This window comes from Coloeus monedula (assembly GCF_965178545.1).
Source record: "Coloeus monedula genome assembly, chromosome: Z".
Lineage (NCBI taxonomy): Eukaryota > Metazoa > Chordata > Aves > Passeriformes > Corvidae > Coloeus > Coloeus monedula.
In genome coordinates this window covers 52945146-52965215 of record NC_138822.1, presented here as the reverse complement: position 1 = coordinate 52965215, position 20070 = coordinate 52945146, and the positions used below count along the sequence as shown (strand labels likewise).

The window sequence follows — 20070 nt, the reverse complement described above, 5'->3', positions numbered from 1 at the left end:
CACAACACTGTGAACATCACCCACATGACAATTTTGTTTGGGTAGGAGCTTGGAAACTGAATCCATCTGGAGTGTACGCACAGTGAGGTCATATAATATAGGTCAAATTATCCAACAACATGGCCCTTTTCCAGTCATAAGGACCCAAAAATCCAAAATTCTACTTCAGACCAGAGCAATAGAGTGGTCACTGTAAAAACTACCTTCTACACGAACCAGGTGCTCACGGGAATTTATGCAAGTCACACACAGAACACTTGGTTAAGTTCAGGCATCAGTTTAATCAGTACTCCCCATCTCAAAAATAGTTTCAAGAGTTATTGCACAGTTTCCATGGAGACTGAACCTAAAGAGTTCTTTCTATTTCTGTCTGTGAAAATCCCTTCACATTTATGCTGCCAAGTTTCTCAGGAGAGCCTGAAGGATTAAAAGTGGCAGTAATATCCATGTTAGTGTCTATCACATGCCACTTAATTATTTTAGAAACACATTTACCTTTCCATATGAGGAGAATATCTTATAGTTTCACAAATTTGTTCAGATGAAAGCAAATTATTTAAGGACTTCCAAACTACATTTCCACAGCAAAAGTATTATCCAAAACCTCCTTACGTTCTATTCCACCTTACCATACTGGCAAAATACATACGGGCTACGTGTACCTAATGCACTTTCATCTCACAAGTAGGCTCTTAATGTCTCTCATCCCATCACATGCAAACGGATGCAATCCAGGCTAGGAAAAGTGGACATTCAGGTGAACTGAAAAACTATTTTGATGCTGCAAATTCCATCTGAAGGCCATTCACCGGTGATCAACCACAGAATATCACACAGAGGCCAGTACTGCTTAATGTCTTCACTAATAAACTAGGCAATGGGGCAGTGCCCCTCAGCAAGTCTGCTCACAATGCAGAACTGGGAGGAGCAGTTTGCGCAGGAACTGGGTCTGCAGATGGGTCTGCTGCTACTCAGGGGCATCTTGACAGGCTGGAGAAATGGACCGACAAGAAACTCAGTAAGTTTAACAAAGGGAGACACCAAATCCTGCACCAGAACAGGCTTGGGGTTGACCATCTGGAAAGTAGGTAAGTAGAGAAGGACATACGTCACTCCTGCTGGACAACAAATTGAGCACGAGCAAGCAATGTTCCCATGAACCAACCCAGGGCTGTAGTGCAAAAGGCAGAGCCAGCAGGTTGAAGGAGGTGATCTTTCCTCTCTGTTGAGCAGTTGTGAGATCACATCTGGGGTTCTGGATCCAGTTTTGGGGTCCCCAGTACGAGACAGACATGGGTGTCCTGGAGCAAATCCAAAAGCTCACAAAGATGTCTCAGGGATTGGAGCATCTGACAAAGTGAGAGGCTGAGAAAGCCGGGATTGTTTAACTTGAGCAGAGAAAGTTTGGCAGGGTTCTCACCAATGTTCACAAACGTCTCATGGGCGGAAGTAAAGAAGATGTACTCAGACTCGTCTCACTGGTGCTCAGTGAAAGGATGAATGATATACAACATATTCCCCTTAAAAACCAGTGAACAACTGTTAACTCCAAGTGTTGCTATATGCTGGAACAAGTTGCTCAAGAAGACCCTGGAGTATCTCTGCTTGCTCTGGCTGACCCTCCTTTGGACAGGAGGGTTGGACTCCAGACTCAAGTATTCTGCGGCTGCATAAATGCAAAGTGCCGAAAGGGGGAATGGTATGAGTGCATACTTGCCCCTAGGCAGTGATGCCCAATACAACGTGGCTTTAAAGAATTTCAGCAAGAAGCTCTGGTAAGCCAACCCAACTGAAGCAGCTGTAAATTACATGGGCTCTGCAAGTGGCTGAAATTAAGAAAGACAGCCCTGAAGCCAGGCCTTCCTATCCAGGCCAACCTCCTCAGATGCAACAGCTCTAAAACAGGCTGCAGAATGCAAGGCTTTTTGCTAAGAGTGACACTGCTGAGTGGCTCTGGGCACATCTTCATCTTGCTCTCAGGACCACAGTAAAAAGTAGGGGTTTGAATTCCACTGACCAAGGCACATTGCTATAATAAGAAGCTCTAATAAAGAACATCCTAAAGCATCTAGCACATTTTTTTTTAAAGTTCAGTCTCCCATATATTTAACAAAACACATGAAGCAGCAGACCCCCCACCTTCTGCAGTTTCAGCTTAGGTTCCAAGAAGTAACAACCAAGTAATAAGACAATTATTTGGACAGCAAAAGCACAAGAGTAAAAAAAAAAGCATACAGAGTTCTGAGCAGATTAACATACCAATTTAAGCAAGTCCCAGCAGCTAGAGATTCCAGTCCATATTTATGTAGGTTTGTTGAGGAAACAGCCTAACCACTTGACCCAAACGAACCTTAAAATGACTACAGACACAAGCTGCTTGATGGAATCTACTTACATAAGTGATGTGGGTGTTACAGGCCATAGCTACCCACTTGAGAGCAGGTTAAGCCAGCACTGTACCTGGCAACACTACTAGCTGAGGTTTAATCTGCAAAAATTCAACCAGGAAAACATCAGAACAACAACCAGCACTACTGTAGAGGCATATTATTTGAAGCACTATTAAACAAGTACAGATACTCAAAGATTTTGTCTCTGAAATTTTTGCATTATTTTGTTAGAAGAGCTTTCCAAAAACATGCTGTATGTTATCATTTTCTCTTCATTGTATGGTAGTGTACATCACTAGTGTTCATGCAGTCTAGATTTTAAACAACAATAAAACGGCAGTTCTTTAAATTACGGGAGCTCATTTTTTTTTTCTCCCCCTTCCCCATACAATGCCACCAAGGCATTGTTCTCTACAGTGCTCAGAAGCCTCCAAGCTCAAGCAAAAAGTGTCAGTTCCAAAGCACCTACAGTGTAATGATGAAGAACAGAGAGGGGGACCACTAAAAAAAACCACCACGGCAGAAACACTGATGTAAACAGTTAAATGGCACAGTGCTATTTGAAACAAATCATGGCAGAGGTATACAGGAATTGGGAAAAACAGGACATTCATAGAATGCAAGCAATACCCAGATTCATGGGTCACATATTTACCAGAAAACAAGTAGCAACACTTTTTATATGTACATGGTCACGCTTTTCTTAAATAGAGCAGAAAGAATGGACAAAACCTGAAGAGTTTGGATACTGGAAAAATTTATTGACTGAGCAAAGCAGTAACTAAAGCTAAATTGGGGAGCATTAGAAACAGAGTTAAAACTCAGATTGGTATCAAGTCAGCAGGTAGTAAGGAAAATTCAAGAAAGGGCTTTCTGAGATTACACAAATCAAGACATCAATAACTAGTGTACTCCACATCTACTCCTCCTGAAGCAAAAAAACAGAGTAAAGTCTGGCTTTCAGAAGTATTATACTCAAACACAAGTACCTAGACCGTATCAATCTATTTAAGACCAAAGATGACTTCAGGGTAACTGGCCTCAGACTAAGAGGTAAAGTTCTACAGGGCATCTCAATTTACACTAAGGAGTGCATGAGTAGATCAATGGCCCAGCACTAGGCTGCATAAATCCACAGCAACCAAGCAGAGTGCTAGACATCTTTAGAGAGCCATGTAGCAGACAGGCAAATCAGTAAACAAAGGTTAATCACTGTGAATACCTGTTAAATGAGCCTGTTAATACAGAAAGTGGACACAGTGACTGTGCAGGAATTAGTCTGTTAGAACAGGTGCCTCCCGGCTCAAAAACTTCCACTGGTCTGTGCAGCTTGGTCAGCTGGTGATCCCATCTCCTTACACCGTTAATGAACACAACCGAGCTAACACAAGTACACAGTGCAGGCATAGCCCAAAACAAACAAGCAAAAGGAGAAGAGAGAAGCCAGAAAACAAAAGTCACTGACAGGGTGAGACCAGATGACACTGTGTAGATAAAAAGAAGTCAGAGGTTTAGAGAGGATGAGAATGTGTAAAGCAAAAAGTTGTGATAAACTAAATATTGTCTAAAATCCCACCTGCCAAGCCTACTGCAATATTCTTTTCATCACTAAAAAAAAAAAAAAGTAGATTTAAATTTAAATTCCACAGATAATAGAGAAAAGACTCTGAGATGGCAAGAATTTAGTCACTGTCAAATGTTAATTCTGTGAAAATACATGAAGTTCTGGCATTTGTGCACTGATACGATACAATATGGAATTCACAACTCTTCTATTTTAACATATTGTATCACTCAGTTTAAATACCCCGAATGAGGAGGTAAAAGCAATTTTAGAGAGTCAAAGGATTTTATATACATACTCTTAAATTCCATTAGCATTTTACAACTGTCTTCTTAAAATTCCAATGCATTAATTCATTTTACTTTAACTCATTCACCACACAAGACACCCAGAAGTACAAATACTTCAGCTACAAATGACTGCAATAACCAGTAACATACAATAATATTAGTATGTTTTATTAATTAAACCTTGCATGTCACTCTGTCAAAGAAGGACATTCAAAGAACATCATGTTAGTTAAATTTGAATTCTATTCTGTTACTTTAAAAAGTCCTTCTCAGGTCTCTGACTTAAAAGGTTTCAGGAAAAATGTTTTTAGGCAGAACACGCTGTCATAAAAGCATAAGAAAATTTTAAGTAATTTAGCACAGCAAACTGAGAACTCATTAAGAAACAAAAGTAGTAAAACATACATGTAAATTCCCAGAGCAAAACTTCCGCAGATAAAATGAAACTGGAAGAGTTAGGTGATACAAACAAATACCGAAAAAAAGAACATGCATTTTTTTAATACAGAACTAACTTTCAGGGAAAAAGATTATGTGAACAAAAATTTCTTTGAAAAGGTATACATTTTAAGGATGGTATTTATATCTGCAGTACACAGAGAAGTATTACTTCAGTTCAAAAATTATTACCTGCTAACTTCAGAACTCAAGTAGCACAGCAGATGAATGGCCCAAAGCAAAGGTCCCGCATATGTTGCAAATGCTGTGAGGAAGATAGCTGGTATCTCCACATAGCTGTCTAGTCCCACAAAACCTGCTGAAACATCCACAGTAGCAATGCCATTGGAATTTCCCTGAAAATAGGGATAAAATAGTAAATATCCAAATATCTCCAAAGATATATTTAGAATGTATTAGAATAATATTAATTATTGCACCCATTAATGACTTACTCTTTAAATTGCTTTAGTGTACACTGACCGATATTCTTTACATCTGAATTTCCATAAAACAGCTTACCAAATCAGTGCTTTTAGTAACGATTTACAGATTAACAAAGGCATAAACAGCATGCTATTTTGCTTGCCTTATTTTGTCTGCAAGCTAACATGTCCATTGTTTAATAAGTTACATTTTAAATAAGAATTTAAAATAAACAGCTACACTTCAGTCACATTAATGAAAAGGATGCATTTTTCATCACACCATGTTCAAATACAAGATTTTAGGCCTGCTGCCTAAAATTACACCAGGAAATAAATATTTCTTGCCCTTAGACACAACAGGACTCTAAATTAGAGCTGTAATGGAACACTACATCGCCCACCTGCCTGCCTCACAGCACAAGTTCCCGCATGTACACAGATTAAGACAAGCAAATTTAGAGAGGTTTCTCCTTCCCAAGTCTCTATACCACATAAGGTTGCATTGAAATAGACCAGAAGTCAGTCTAGATAGCCTGAATCATCAATAAAAGGCATTTAAACCTACCAAGAGAAAAACAGAAGGAACATACAGCAATTAAACTATCAAGAGCTGTCAAAGTCCAGTACGTTTTACCTAGTTTTCTTTTCCAGTGACCAAGACCACTAAATAACAAGGAACAATGTAAAACTGAAGGAAGTGTCTTCCACTGAAAATCCCAAAGTATTTAACTTTACTCAAATATCTAAAGTAGCAAACACACCCTATGAAGACATAAAATTTCTTAAATTAACAGGTAACAGATAGGTTTCCTCAGACTAGTGAGAAAGCTCTCAGATATTCTTGCTGTACCGTGAGAAACTGATCAATTTCTGCAGCACTGATATTCTAACAGCCATAAACCCCTCTTTTCCACCTACAGAATTCCAGAACAACACAAATGTAAGGGCTGTCACCACCAATTGCCTCAGACTCAATCCCAGCTGAGCATATGAGGTGTGGTGGCTCCCCATTTTCTTCAAACCTGACCTCAGCTCACCTTAGTGGCAGCAGTCCTCTTGAACTGCAAGTTACCCTAGCAAGGAAGTGCTATCATCAAATACACACTTCTGTCACAAAGACCAGAGCACACAGGGAACCACAAAAGATAGGTAGCTTTTTCTGCTACACAGCTAACTAGGCACCAGCAAAAAAACTGTTCCTGAAACAGCTCTAAAATCTCAAGAGAAAAAAACCCATCTGTGTTGACAGAACCATTCAGAGCTCATTACAGGCAGCTACTGTCCCCATGAATCCCACCATGAAGGCATCCCCAGAATATAAGTCGAATCTGAAACTGTAAGAGGGCAATATGGCATGGATTTTACAAAGATATCATACAATAGAAGAATCTTGACTTATGGCAATTAGTCTTCCTCACTTTGACTTTCATCATGCACCACTGTAGTAAATCACTGCACCAGTGTAACCAAATATTGTTAAGCACTTAATGTAATGTCCAGCAATGCCAGGGGAGCAAAGCAAAGCACAACTAAGGATAAGCAGCTAAATAAAAGCATATCTGCGCCCTAGAATCCGTACTATGAGACTGGAAAAGAAAGCTGTAAGATAAGGCTACTCCTCAGGTTCAACTCCTCAGGTTTAACAAACTGAGGTCATGGGAAAGAACAGAAAGTTAAATGTAGCATTGAGTGCTGGGCAGGGTGCTGCTTCTCAACAAGCAAGAGTTTGACAGGGACAGGTAGGGAGGGAACCTGCTCTCTTTTCCCCCAGTCCCTGTCCACAGCAGCAGGTCTTTTGCCCATCATATCTATTTATTTTTCATTCCTCTCTTTCTCCTCTGCATGATGCGTGCAGAGTAGAAAAGCTGAGATATCAGGAGATCCTTCCTGCTCATGTCATGAAGAGCTGAAAGGTGTCTTTACAGTTTACTCCACGGGCATATGCACATGGTTGATCTTTGGCACCTTGAGGCAACTCCCCATCACACTGTATGTGAGAAGATGCAAGAATAAATATAGCACTGCAGTGCATGCCACTGGTCCTGCAGAAAAAGTGCAGGCAAAAAGATGTACTCCTCTCTGGAAGCACGTCAGGACAAAGTAAGAACCTGGAGGAAGGAACAGTGCTTCCCCCTTCTCCCAACTCCCTGAGTTGCCTCCCCACAGGGTTCACTCCATCTGGCTTTGACATTGTTTAAAGTGACACAGCTGTAGAACAAGGATGCACACATTTGGATCCACAAACTTACAACTCCAGTCACACTGAGAAGTGTCCAAACATCTTACTCCTACCATGAATCTACCAAGCCTGATGGATACTACTGCCACCAATACTACTGGGAGAGCCCTGCTAAGTGGTAAGAAGCAGTTTTTCTTCACATTAGGTATCTTTCTCCAAGACAAATTCCATGTATTTACACTAAATTTTCATAGCTTATAAACTCTAATACTCCACACAACGCATAAATAACTGACAATTCAGAGTGCCTCCTTTTATTTTAACATATCACTCTAGAATTTCAGAAAATGTTGGCCAGAAAGGTTCTCTGCCTCTGGACAGACCTTGGAAGTTTCAACACCCTGTGACCTCACAGCTGATGCTGTTGTGAAAATGGGACTGAACTGTGAACCTGCTGAAGTCCTTTCCAATGTAAATTATCCTACAGTGCTTTGAAATCATAACAAGAAAAAGTTAACATCACTTTAAAACATCACTCAGTCCATCTCTTTACCTAAAGGCAAGATGAATTAGATATAAATGATTCTAAAAATGTACAAATCTATTCTGGTTTCCTCCAGTGATAAAAACCACCAGAAACTGGAACTGTATTTTCCTTCTCCCATTCTGCAGATACACTGCTCTAAGCATGGCAACAAGTCCCCACAAGACTAATAAATAAATACATGGAATTTTTGTTCATTTATGAGTTTTCATGCAAGGTAATGAAAATATTTTTAGCAATATTTACTGCAAAATAAATTTTTTAAGAGCTGGTTTATTAAAGAGGAACCACCAAGTTATTTATTTCTATTCTCACTGCATTTTAAGGACAAATAGTAATGATAAAGATACAACATACTTTTGGGAAATGACTGCTGAGTTATGAGACACGGACAACTCAGGGCTTAGGAGAAGACAATCAATTATTCAAGCTCATTGAAAAATTCATCAAGAGATTCTCAAGCTTGCAATAATATCCTGATAAATAAGTAGCATTCTGACTAAATGTATTAATTTCATCTATTTTTGACAATACTGGAGTATTTTAGACTTTGCTTCTCTTCATCAATTTACACAAAGTGATAAATAAAGCAAAGACCTTAATTACTAAAACAAGACTAGAAAACAAATTGGGTTTACCCAGCTTCCACATTAATAACACAGCACTTTATCCAGACAATCTCTAAAAACCTCTAAGCATGAAGACCGCACAACCTGCGTGAGCAACCTTTTCCTCTGCTTACTATTCACAAAAATTTTGCTAAAATGCTGGAAAAATGACATCATGCATAGTCTACCCATTTAAGTTAAAACCGTTTAATAAATTTGCCTTTTAGATTCAAATTGTCAGCAGAAAGGGACAGCTGGTTCTGCCAAGGAAGGTAAGCTGGGAAATGAGTGTGAGAACAAGGCAGGTGAGAGCACTGAGTCAGGATTCTTCAGTGGCATGTCCAGGTCAGGGCTGGATCCAGAGACAGTGATCAGGGCTAGACACAGTCCAGGAATTGCAAGTCTGTAGTGACAAGGCAAGTCCAAGACTAGGCCAGAAAGGCCAGCCACCAGGTCCAGGTCCAGGTCCAGGTCAGGATCAAGAAACAACAAGATGGGCACACACATACCTGCTTACATAGCTGGGACACAACACAGGCAGTAAAGCATCGGATTAAAGCAGAACCAAACAGAAAGAAGGGCCAGGCCCCTCGCTCTGCTTTTCTCCCATCAGCTCCTCTCTCAGTCAAGGAGATGACCTTGAAGTCTGCCAACTAAAGTCTGAGACAGGAGAGGCACTCAGGGTTCTGGCACAGTGAAGTGTAGAATGCAAAAACAAGTGTAAGATCAAGGCATTTGTTTTTAACCCACCCTTAATTTTTTTTTTTCATACTTACATTCAAAATCAAAAGATTAGCTTCCACACCCAGGCACTTCATTTCTTTCCCCATGTTCATCAGCTACAGCAACTGACTAATGAAGAGTAGTATCCATTCCTATCAGCCTTGCTCACTCTGTACACTTAAGATTTTCACAGATCTACTTCCATAAAGTCTTGAAGGACTCTACAAAACTTTTTTGAAAGAACAGTGCCTCATTCATTAAATATGCTATCCTGAACGAGGCTATTTTTACTATCTTATTCAAAAGGCCATCACTTACAAGCCACACACAGCAAGCCAGAGTTACTGGTTTAATCATTATGTACCGTATTGTCTACCAAGATTTAATAAAGGCTCAGCAACATGGGCAAGTCTCATTTTCTTCATAATCACACCAAGATATGTGCAAAAAGTAGTTCTCCAAACCTCTCTCCTATTTCCAGATGGAAGTGTTCCACATTTCATTTATATTTCTCTTCTCCTGCCTCATTTAGCTAGCACAGTTTAAATTTAGTATCCAATGTGATCTGTATCACCAACAAATTTCACTGGTTTTCAATTTTTGTATTTCAACCATAAGCCTGCTATTTTTTTGAATGCTACATTAGAGCTTTACACCTGTCTGGAAATTAAAACCCTAGTACCACTCTGAACCCAGGCAGTTTAATAGTGATAGCTCTAGTGACCACAAAACTTAAAGAAACAAAGTCAGGAAAGACATTTAAATCTATGCCACCAGTACACATCATGCCTAATAATACAGTCGTGCTTCCTTCACATCTCTCCTCTAGAATTTTAGCATAGATATTGCTCGCTCCTGAGGAAGTAAACAAGTGACAATCTGTTACCAAGACAAGCTGAACAGAGGTCAATATGAAGGTGAGAATTTAATGGACTGCTCCAGCAGAAACAGCCCAGATGTGCTTCCTTAATATTTATTCAGTATCTCAGAACAAATCATACATGCTTTGTCTGAAACACAACCCTGTCCTAAGTCAGTCAAAATGTAAGTACCCAGCACTGATGGTCATGGACAGGACAGGTAGTTGCTAAACCTGGGACACCTGAACTTTACTCAGTAAGCACAGTGTCACTTCACTGGAAGGCACAGAAGTAAGGCGAGGATCTGGAAGCTGTCATCAAGAAAAGACCTTCCTGGTTTTCCCACAACATAAAGGAAAAAGATTAAATGGCTTATTCAAAAAATTAATATCTGTTACTAAACCAGTATGGGCACATCCAGAGCTCCACCGTTCATCACTCACTTAAGGAAAAGCTGGAAAATGTACACAACCATGCAGAATCATCTATAGCTTCACCTGAGTCACTTGTCTATGGTACTCTTAAGATATATAAAGACTTAAAGCTTGAGTGCCTGCACTTGTCACAGGAGGTGTGAGTAAACAGGGAAAACTGCATTGCCATGAGAAGAGACTGAAACACACCTCAAGGGGAGAGATTACCTCCATGTGTTTGGGAGATGGGTGTCCCAGTGCAGGGGAAAGGAGGTTTTTTTGTGCAGGTACACATGGGTAAAAGTTCACCTGTAGTGAAAAAGTTCTATCTGGTATGGGTCCTGCATCTATAGTTCAGTGACTGACAGTTAATTATCAATATATAGTTGTCAGTTAATGATGTGTTACTAATAAACCAAAGAAACATTTCAATCCTGATTTTAAGTTATACAAACAGAGTTTTCCCTTTGCAACAAGTCGTTCATACCCCAGACAGAACTCAAAGGAAAGGGATGGAGATACTTAAATATATTTTCAAAAAACCAATAATGAAGAATTCGGTTTTGTATGTTGTTAGCTTTTTGATTTTCCCAGATAATGCAGATCAGAATGCCACATACTGAGAAAAACAACATAAAAGAGGAACGAAATTACACATCATTTCTGGGAGAAGTTCCTTCAACCCTTGGAAACACCACCCCAGACTGGAAAAGCTATTCTCAGAATAAAATGAGAGAAATTTATGAATTGAAGAGAGAGCATTAATTAGATTTTGAGGCACCTCTGTAGCCTCTGTAATTTATGAATTATCAGCTCAGCCATTCTACTTTTCTATGCTAATATTTTGTATATCAGATAACTGCTTTCAATTGTGAAATGCAAAAAAAGAGGTCCGTGCTAGCTTTGTATGATTAGATTTGTTTCTTTCCATACCTTCAGAACAGTTTTTTCATCAGAGAATAAAAGAACAAGCTAACATCTAAAGACAAGTATTTTTGTCAAACTCTTAATCTCCATCCTAAAAAGGCATCTAATATGAAGGTACTTACAATAATTTTAAAAGAGAATCAAAAACTTGTTCTCTAAGGAGTGGGGGGGAGGGATTGTGAAAGAAAATTCCATCTGTCAACTCTTAAAAGCACTTTTTTCACTAGTAGAATTGATTTCTCTATTTCTGAAACATTTCTAAGATACTCTGAAAATAGAAAAACAAAAAGAGAAATAAAGAGAGAAAATGGAAGAAATCCTTCCTGTTCTATTATAATTCATTTGTCATTTTAATCAGTCTTGGGCATGGTGAACATGCACACACCTTGATTTTTCAAGTGGAGAAACACACAAAAAAATTCTGGAAGACTGTTAGCATGTTCTTCCACAACTGATACATTTTTAAAGGGTCCTGTGCTAAAATGACTTCTCAGAATTTTGCTAAGCCATTGCTAATTCAAAATAATCTTTCAAAGCTGGAGCTTTGGGACATGTGATGGGACAAAAAAGGCAGCTTCTTATCTGGACCTGCTCTATTTCATACAAACCAGCATGGGAGACAACATGGGGGGAAAAAGCTTTGCTGTGCTTCTAACAATAGTTTTGGTAAGTAACTATAACCCAGATCATTTTCCAGATCTTACAGTCTTACAAGATGCAGAAATCTGGCTCATAACAAAGCAATGGAAAATTTTTCATTTACAAGGTTTGGATGCTGCGACTTAGCAACACATTACATGGAAGAAATTCCCTTGTCAGAACTAATTTTTCAAATATCCTAAAGTTTATTGAAATCTGTATCATACTGGAAGTTATTATTTCCAAAGGAATCACTTCTAGAAGAAATGTCAAAATTGCCAGCAGAGTGATGGGGCCTAGCCAGATGCTCTGAAACTGCAGGATATCCAAAAACACAATTTGTAGCCAAGTAAAATGGAAATCACTTCTTCTAGTCTTCTAAAAACAAAAAAAATCCTCAATTGCAAGGGTAGTTGAAATTGCAAAACATTAGTCATGAAAAAGGAAAGTCTTTCCAATAACACCAGTTTAAGACAACTAGAAAGCCAAAACAGATGTTACCAGATCCTGTTACCTTCTATTGGTCTTGCATAAATACATTTTTATAGGTGTAAGAAAAAACCCTTTGACACAGCAGAGTCAAATAGAAAGATGCATCAAACTCTAGACAGCTCTAATAGCTTATTTCTCGAAAATGTTTACAGCTGCTTCAAAGTTCACGTAAATTTTTCCAGAAAATTTAGTACCACATTTTTGGCATCATTCAGAGTAGAAAAAACACATTTAACCTGACACATTACACTTCCAAAACAAAACTATTTCTTCAAGAAGTTCTTATTTTCTATTGCATCACGCTGTACTGGCTGAAGATACATGGGCTACATCTATCTAACGCGCTTTCGCCTCACAAGCACTTTTAAGCATCTCCTCAGGCAAACAAACGGATGCAGTCCAGGCTAGGAAGCTGGACAATCACGTGGATTTGAAACTGCTCAATTGTTGAGCTCACAGAGCTGCCATCAGCAGCTTGAAGCCCATCTGGAGGCCAATCACTAGTGATTAGCCACAAGGACTGACACTGGGGCTGATATTAACATCTTTATCAGTGATGTGAGCAATGGGACTGAGTCTTCTCAGGAAGTCTGCACACAATACAGAAGAGTGGTTGATATAGCAGATGGGTCTGCTGCCACTCAGAGGCACCTCGACAGGCTGAAGAAATGAAATGACAAGACATTCAGAAAGTGCACCAAAGGGAAATGTCAAATCCAGCACTTGGGGAGGAATAAAACCATGCCTTTGGTCACACCAGAAATCAATCATATGAAAAGCAGCTTGGAAGAGATCAGACAGTCACTGTCCTTTTTGTGCAAAGACCAACAGCACCTCGGATTCCACTAGGGAGAGCCTTACTAGCTGTTTAAGGGAGATGCTCCATTCTCTCTAATTAGCAGTGGTGAGATCCTCATTTGGGTGCCTGGGTCCAGTTCTGGGCTTGACACCACAAAAAACCCACAGTGCCTCAGAAAAAATCCACTGAAGCACCACAGATGATGAGGGGAACAAAGCACCTGTCATACAAGCAACTCTGGGTCTGTTTACTCTCAAGAGGAGAAAGCTCAGCAAGGATCGTAACAATGTGTATAAATACCTGATGTGGGGAAGAACACAAATTGTAGCCAGACTGTGACTTCCTTGGTCACCCAATAGTGACTAGCAAAGGGATAAAAAGTAACACACAGAAACAGAAATACAAGAAGTTCTAATTAAAACTAGAAAAAGCTTTTTTTTTTTACTAGCTAGGGTGGTCAAGCCCTGGGATCATCTGCCCAGAGATCTTGCAGTCCTCACCCTTTCAGGTATTCAAAATAGGGAATGGACACAGTTCAGACCAACCTGGTCTGTTTGACCTGCTGTTTCATGGGGTCCACTTGGATTGAATGATCTCCAGAGACATCTTCCAAATTCAACTCACCAGTAATTTCAGAGTTCTGTGAAATTCTCGGCCAAGTGTACCAAGAATTCAGCATCTCTGAAAACATTTATGAACCATTTGCTGCTTTATGAAAACATCTGAACCATTCTTTATTAGTCTCTTTTCCATAACTAGGATTTTCTTGCCAGCCTCCCCACCATTAAATTTCTGGCAGCTGTTTTAATTTGGTACCTCAGTACAGAGGGCTCCATCTTCAGCATTTTGCCAACTGCACCAAGGAGTGCTCTCAGAAGGCTATAATCAAAGCTGACTACCTGAACAGTAACGTTCAAAACATGCAAAAACCATTCAACCAAGACATGCTATGCCCCCTGAACAGGAAAAGTGGGTAGGAAGGGATGAATCATATGATCTTACCTGCATTAGCAATTCCCTAGCTGGACATATACTCTCAATCAAGCCGATCCTCAGTCTGCAGTTACCGGATCAGAAACAGAGTAGGAAGTACCCTAAGCTTGACCAGAGTTTTAACATCCCCAGCCATGCCTCAGAGGTAAAGTCAACACAGGTCCCACACCGAAATTTTGCAAACCCCACCTCTTAAATCTGATTCCCAACTTAACAAATGCCCTCTTTAGACAGCCTGCTACGGTAAGGTTCCAACAATACTAGAAGCAGAAAGAACCTCTCCAGCCTCAATGCAAAGTATAGTTTTTGTGGAATTGCAACCTTATTCGCAGTGCAGAGAACTACGTTATTGAAGCTAGTAAGGCTCCTCAGGAAAGAAGGTATCATTTGATATAATAAGAAGATTGGTTCTGGTTCTCATAAGAGGTATTACATGCCACAAAACTTTCCTTCAGTCTTAAACAGTATGTAGACCTACTGTAAGCCTCAAGAACCAGTGACAAAAGCCACCTGCCTTTTACTGGTATTAATCAATTCAGACAACATTTTTAAATTAATTATCACCTGAAAAGTACTTACAAGGCCCATTAACAGACCAAAATCATCCTGGTATAGGTCCCTGATCCTTGTAACACTTTTGGAAATCTACACTGAGGATAAGACACTAAGGTATGCATCTTTCCCCGATTCTGAAAACAAAACATTAGTAAAACATTTAGAAACTAAACCCTTCTGAGAACTCAGTAAAGTTTCCACTGTATAAATATTACAGTTTCCACTGTAATATTTAATTAGCATTTTATTTACAATGGACAATATTTTTTTGAAAAACTATTCCCTTTCCCTCCTAGGCAGCAGAGAGAACATTCAGCTTACCTGAAAATAGAAGAAAGCTTGGCCAAACCAGTAGTGCATGATAGTAATCTGTGCTGCATCAAATTTCAAAGGTCTCCAAATATATTTTGTCATCATTGTCTGAATCAGCAGACAAAACACCAAGACTGGTAAATTGTGAGGTCTAAATAGAAGAGCTGCTAGTAGAACCAATCCGCTATACACTTCCCATAATCCTGTGCTCTTCATGCTGGAGTCTGTAGAAATAACCTGTGACTTTAGTAAATCTTTAGTGCCAGTGAAGACTATGCCAAGAACAAAGACATAAACAAAACGAGCTTCAGTAATCCCCCTAAAGAGAAAATAAAATTGAAAAAAAAATTAATAAATAAATAAAACAGAAAAATTAGTTACTTACTAATATCTATTTCAGAGTCTTTCAAAAGAAGTCAAAACCAACCAGTTCTGCCTAACAGGTTAAAATCCAAGGCTGGTATTTTTCGAATCCCTAAGCAATTCCATTAACAAAAAAAAAAAAAACCAACCATGTTTTAAGTTGTAAGAGTAATTAGCAGTTACATTATCTTCAAACCCCCTATAAATTCATTTGCCTCTTCATTTCCCATGAAAGCAAGCTTCTGAAGGAAACACAAAACATTGGCCAAAAAAGCTGACAAGGACAAGGACCAGTAAGCTTAAACACTGTGACCTCGTATTCTAGAAGTGAAGGGTCTGAGAAACTAAGACTGAAATGGACTACAGCAAGTTACCTGGTCCAGTCTTCCTGCTCAAGGCTCAAGCAGGGTCATTCTAGAGCACATTGCACAGGATTGTGTTCAGACAGCTCTTGAGTATCACCTGTGAGGGAGATCCCACAACATCTCCATGCAATCTCTTCCCGTGCCTGGTCACCCTCACAGTAAAGAAGTTCTTCCTCATATTCAGGTGGGACTTCCTGTGCACCAGTTTCTGCCCATTGTCTCTTGTCCCATTGCTTGGCACTACCAAGAAGAGCCTGGATCCATCCTCTGACACCCTTCCTTCAGAGACATTACTGAGGTTGTCTCTCAGTCGTTCTCTTCCCAAAGCTGAACGGGCCCAGCTTCCTCATAAAAGAGATGCTCCAGTCCCTTAACCACTTTCAGAGTCCAGCTCTGGACCCGCTCTAGGACCTCCATGTCTCTCTTGTACTGAGGAGCCCAGACCTGGACACAGCACTCCAGATGTGCCTCACCAGGGCTGAGTGAAGGGGCAGGATCACCTCCCTCAACCTGCTGGCAATGCTCATCCTATTCCCCAGGATCCCATTGGCCTTCCTGGCCCCCAGGACACTGTTGGCTCACAGACAGCTTGTTGTCCACCAGGACCCCCAGGTCCTTCTCCCCGGAGCTGCTTTCCAGCAGGTCAGCCCCCAGCCTGTGCTGGTGCCTGAGGTTATTCCTCCCAGGTGCAGGACGCTGCACTTGCCTTTGTTGAACTTTGGACACTTCTCTGCCCAACTCTCCAGCCTGTCGAGGTCCTTCTGAAGGGCTGCACAGATCTGCCATTCAGCCAGGACCTCAGCGTCCACTCATCCAGTCCACATGTCTTGAGTTTGTCTGTAAGAGTATTGTGAGAGACAGTGTTCAATTCCCTGCTGAAGTCAGGGTAGACAGCAACCACTGCTTTCCCCTTGTTCAATCTGGTATTTGTTTCATTGCAGAAGGCAGGCAGGTTGGTCAAGCATGATTTCCCTTTAGTGAATCCAGGCTGACTACTGCTGATCATGTTCTTGTCATTCATGTGGATAGAGCTGGCCTCATTTCAGAATGAGGTGCTCCATCGCCTTTCCAGGGACTGCGGTAAGGCTGACTTCTGGATCCTCCTTCATGCCCTTTCTGAAGTTGGGGGTGACATTTTCTTTCTTCCAGTCCTGAGGCATCTCTCCTGATTGCTATGACCTTTCAAAGATGATCATTAAAAGCCTCACTATGTCCGTCAGCTCCCTCAGCACCTGTGGATGCTTTCCATCAGGACCCATGAGTTTGTGGATGTCAGGTTTGCCTACACGTTCTCTAACCTAATCCTCCTTGACCAAGGGAAAGTGTTTCTTTCAACATTCTTTTACCATGGTCTCCTGGGTCAGAGATCCCTGGCTGGTCTTGTCAGCGAAGACGAGTACAAAGAAGGCGTTTAGTAATTCTGATTTCTCTACGTTCTCTGTTACAGGGGCCCCTGCTCCATCTAGTACAGGGCCCACACTATCCCTGGTTTTTCTTTTGTTTTTCATGTATTTGAAAAAGCTCTTTTTGTTCTCTTTGACGTCCTCAGCCAGTTTTAGTTCCAGATGAGCCTTGGACTTCCTTTCTCATTTCTACCTTCTCTGACAACCTCTCTATACTCATTCCAAGTGGTCTGACCCTGCTTTCACCTCCTGTGTATTTCCTGCTTACACTTCAGCAACGTCAGGAGTTCCTTGATCATCCACACAGGTCTCTTACCCTATTTCCCCAATTTCTTGCTCATCAGGATGTGTCATTCTTAAGCCTGGAGGACATAACCCTTGAATATCAACCAACTCTCTTGGGCCTCTCTTCCTGGCATGGCCTGTTCCCATGGGATACTTCCAAGAAGATCTCTAAAGAGGCTAACATTAGCTCTCCGGAAGTCCATGACTGCTTGTTGCCCTGCTTCCTCTTTGCCCAACACTGAACTCCACAATCTCATGATCACTACAGCTAAGGCTGCCCCCAACTTTCACATCTCCAACAAGGCCTCCCCTGTTTGTTGTTAGGAAGTTGAGCAGCACACCATTCCTTGTGGGATCCTCCACTACCTGTGTCAGAATGTTGCCATCAGTGCTTTCCAGAAACCTCCTGAACTGTTTGTGCTTTGTTGTGTTGCTTATCCAGCAGATGTCAGGGTAGTTAAAGTCCCCCACAAGAACCTGTGACTTTGAGGCTGCTTCAAGCTGCCTGTAGAAATCCTCATCCACTCCTTCCTGATCAGGTGGCCTGTAGCAAACACCCACAACAAAATCATCCTAGTCTGCTCTTTTATCCTGACCCATAAGCTCTCGATTATCTCAACATCCACCCCAGATAGAGCTTGATATATTCCAAGTGTTTCCTCACATAGAGGGAAGTTCCACCAATGCACCTTCCTGGTCTCTTTGATAAGCAACGTGTGGCGCTTCATGACAATATTTCAGTCATGCGAGGTACCCCACCATGTCTTTGTAACCTTATCTCTGCCAAGCCTACGTCCACATCTGCCTTCAAATCTAGTTTAAAGCTCTCTCAATGAGCCCTGCTAAATTCTGAGCTAAGATTGCCTTCTTAAGGCAGTTGGACCCCATTTATCATCAGCAGGCTTGGCATCTTATAAACTGACCTGTGGTAAAAACCTTCAGAACTCTGCTGGTAATACCAGCTTCAAAGCCAGGTATTCATCTGCCTGGTTTTCCAGTTTCTTGCTCCATCAATCCCTGAAACTGGCAGGATAGAAGAGAACACAACTGGTGCTCCAGAGCCCTTGACCAGCTGTCCCCAAGCCCCTGAGGTCCCTTTTGATCATCTGCATCCTTGTTATTTGGACTTGGTTATTACCCTCCTGGAAAACCAGCAGTGGGTAATCATCAGTGGGCTGTAGCAGGCTGGAAAGTTTCTTGGTGATGTCCCTTACCCAGGCCCCAGAGAGGCAACACACCTCCCTACCGACTGGATCCAGCTGGCACATCAGGCCCTCCATTCCTCTCAAAAGGGAGTCACCAGTGACAGCTCTTCTTTTTCTTAGCTGAGGAGGCTGTGATGTGGGGGGTAGGCTGCTGTGCCATAGGCAGCCTCATCAACCCGGATGGACTGTCACCCACATTCTCATTTCTCCGGTCCTCATTTCCCTGCTTCTCCGATTCCAGGGCCTCGTATCTATTGCATATGGGCATTTGAGGAGGTGAGAGAGGTCAGGAGGGGTTTCACCTGCCACCCAAAGCAGAAACGCATTTTCACTCCCCTCCACCCCGAGGGTCTTTTCCTTCTGGGTGGTGGTGAGAGGGTGGGGGGTCCATTGCTTCTTGTGAATTGGATGTCAGGTCTGTTTGTCTGAGGCACGGCAGAGTGCGCCTCCACCAGCCAATCTCTTATTACCAGTCTTCCCTACATGTGAGTAATGAGTGAATATGGTCTCCTACATAGTTAATATAATTCACTCAGAAGTGAGGATTCCTGAGTCATCTGCACTCAGCAATATGTAGAGGATTAGACCAGGACTCTAAAAATAGTAAAAGCATAGTTATACTCACATAACCAATGTAACTAACTGACCACAAAAAGATGCCACTAGTCAAAACTTCTAAAAGAAGTTTTATAAATAAATAATAATTAAAGTTAATTTTTTTTTTCAGTCTTAGAAAGGTCACGATCCTTCTCAACCAATTATTAAAAAATAAGCATGAATTCAATCTTTCATTTCAAATACAGGAAAGAAAAAGCAAGAGGAGAAATAATAAACAAGAGCATTTACATATTCCATTTTCTTTTTGCATGTACAGAATCAAGAAAAAAGGCAAAACCATGACACAACAGTAATGTGATTTTCCTAAACCTGAATACAGTACACTGTTCTGTTGTTTACCTTTCAACGGTTCAAAATTATACTTAACAGCCTATGCAAAAGGGCTTTACTATTTTATTCCCTTACATAGCAACCTTTGTAAAAACCCTGTAATGACCATTGCATTTTTCCTTTAGGGAAGAAAAACTGAAGGTAAAAGCCAGTAAAGTTTAGAGAATTCCTGTGTTTCTGGCTAATGCAGAAATTCAGTGCCCCTTTTCAGTGTCTCTGGTAAGTCTGATGTCATTATTACCACATATTTACTTTATAAGTAAAACTTTAGGAAATAGCTTGGGGTATTTCCCTATTCAGTAAGTTGAGTGAAAACTGGAATTAACCAGTTGATGGTTAATTCAAAC

At 40.8% G+C, this 20070-nt stretch overlaps 1 protein-coding gene across 1 annotated transcript in view; it reads right to left on the bottom strand.

Annotated features, from left to right (window-relative positions):
* The window catches only part of PIGG (phosphatidylinositol glycan anchor biosynthesis class G (EMM blood group)), an 84538-nt gene that overhangs the window by 23170 nt on the left and 41298 nt on the right, over positions 1-20070 (bottom strand). Inside the window, exons 11-12 of the mRNA XM_082300915.1 lie at positions 15164-15473; positions 4875-5038 (exon numbers count right to left, since the gene is read on the bottom strand). Coding sequence (XP_082157041.1) covers positions 4875-5038; positions 15164-15473 — 474 coding nt within the window. The remainder of the gene's footprint in view (positions 1-4874; positions 5039-15163; positions 15474-20070) is intronic.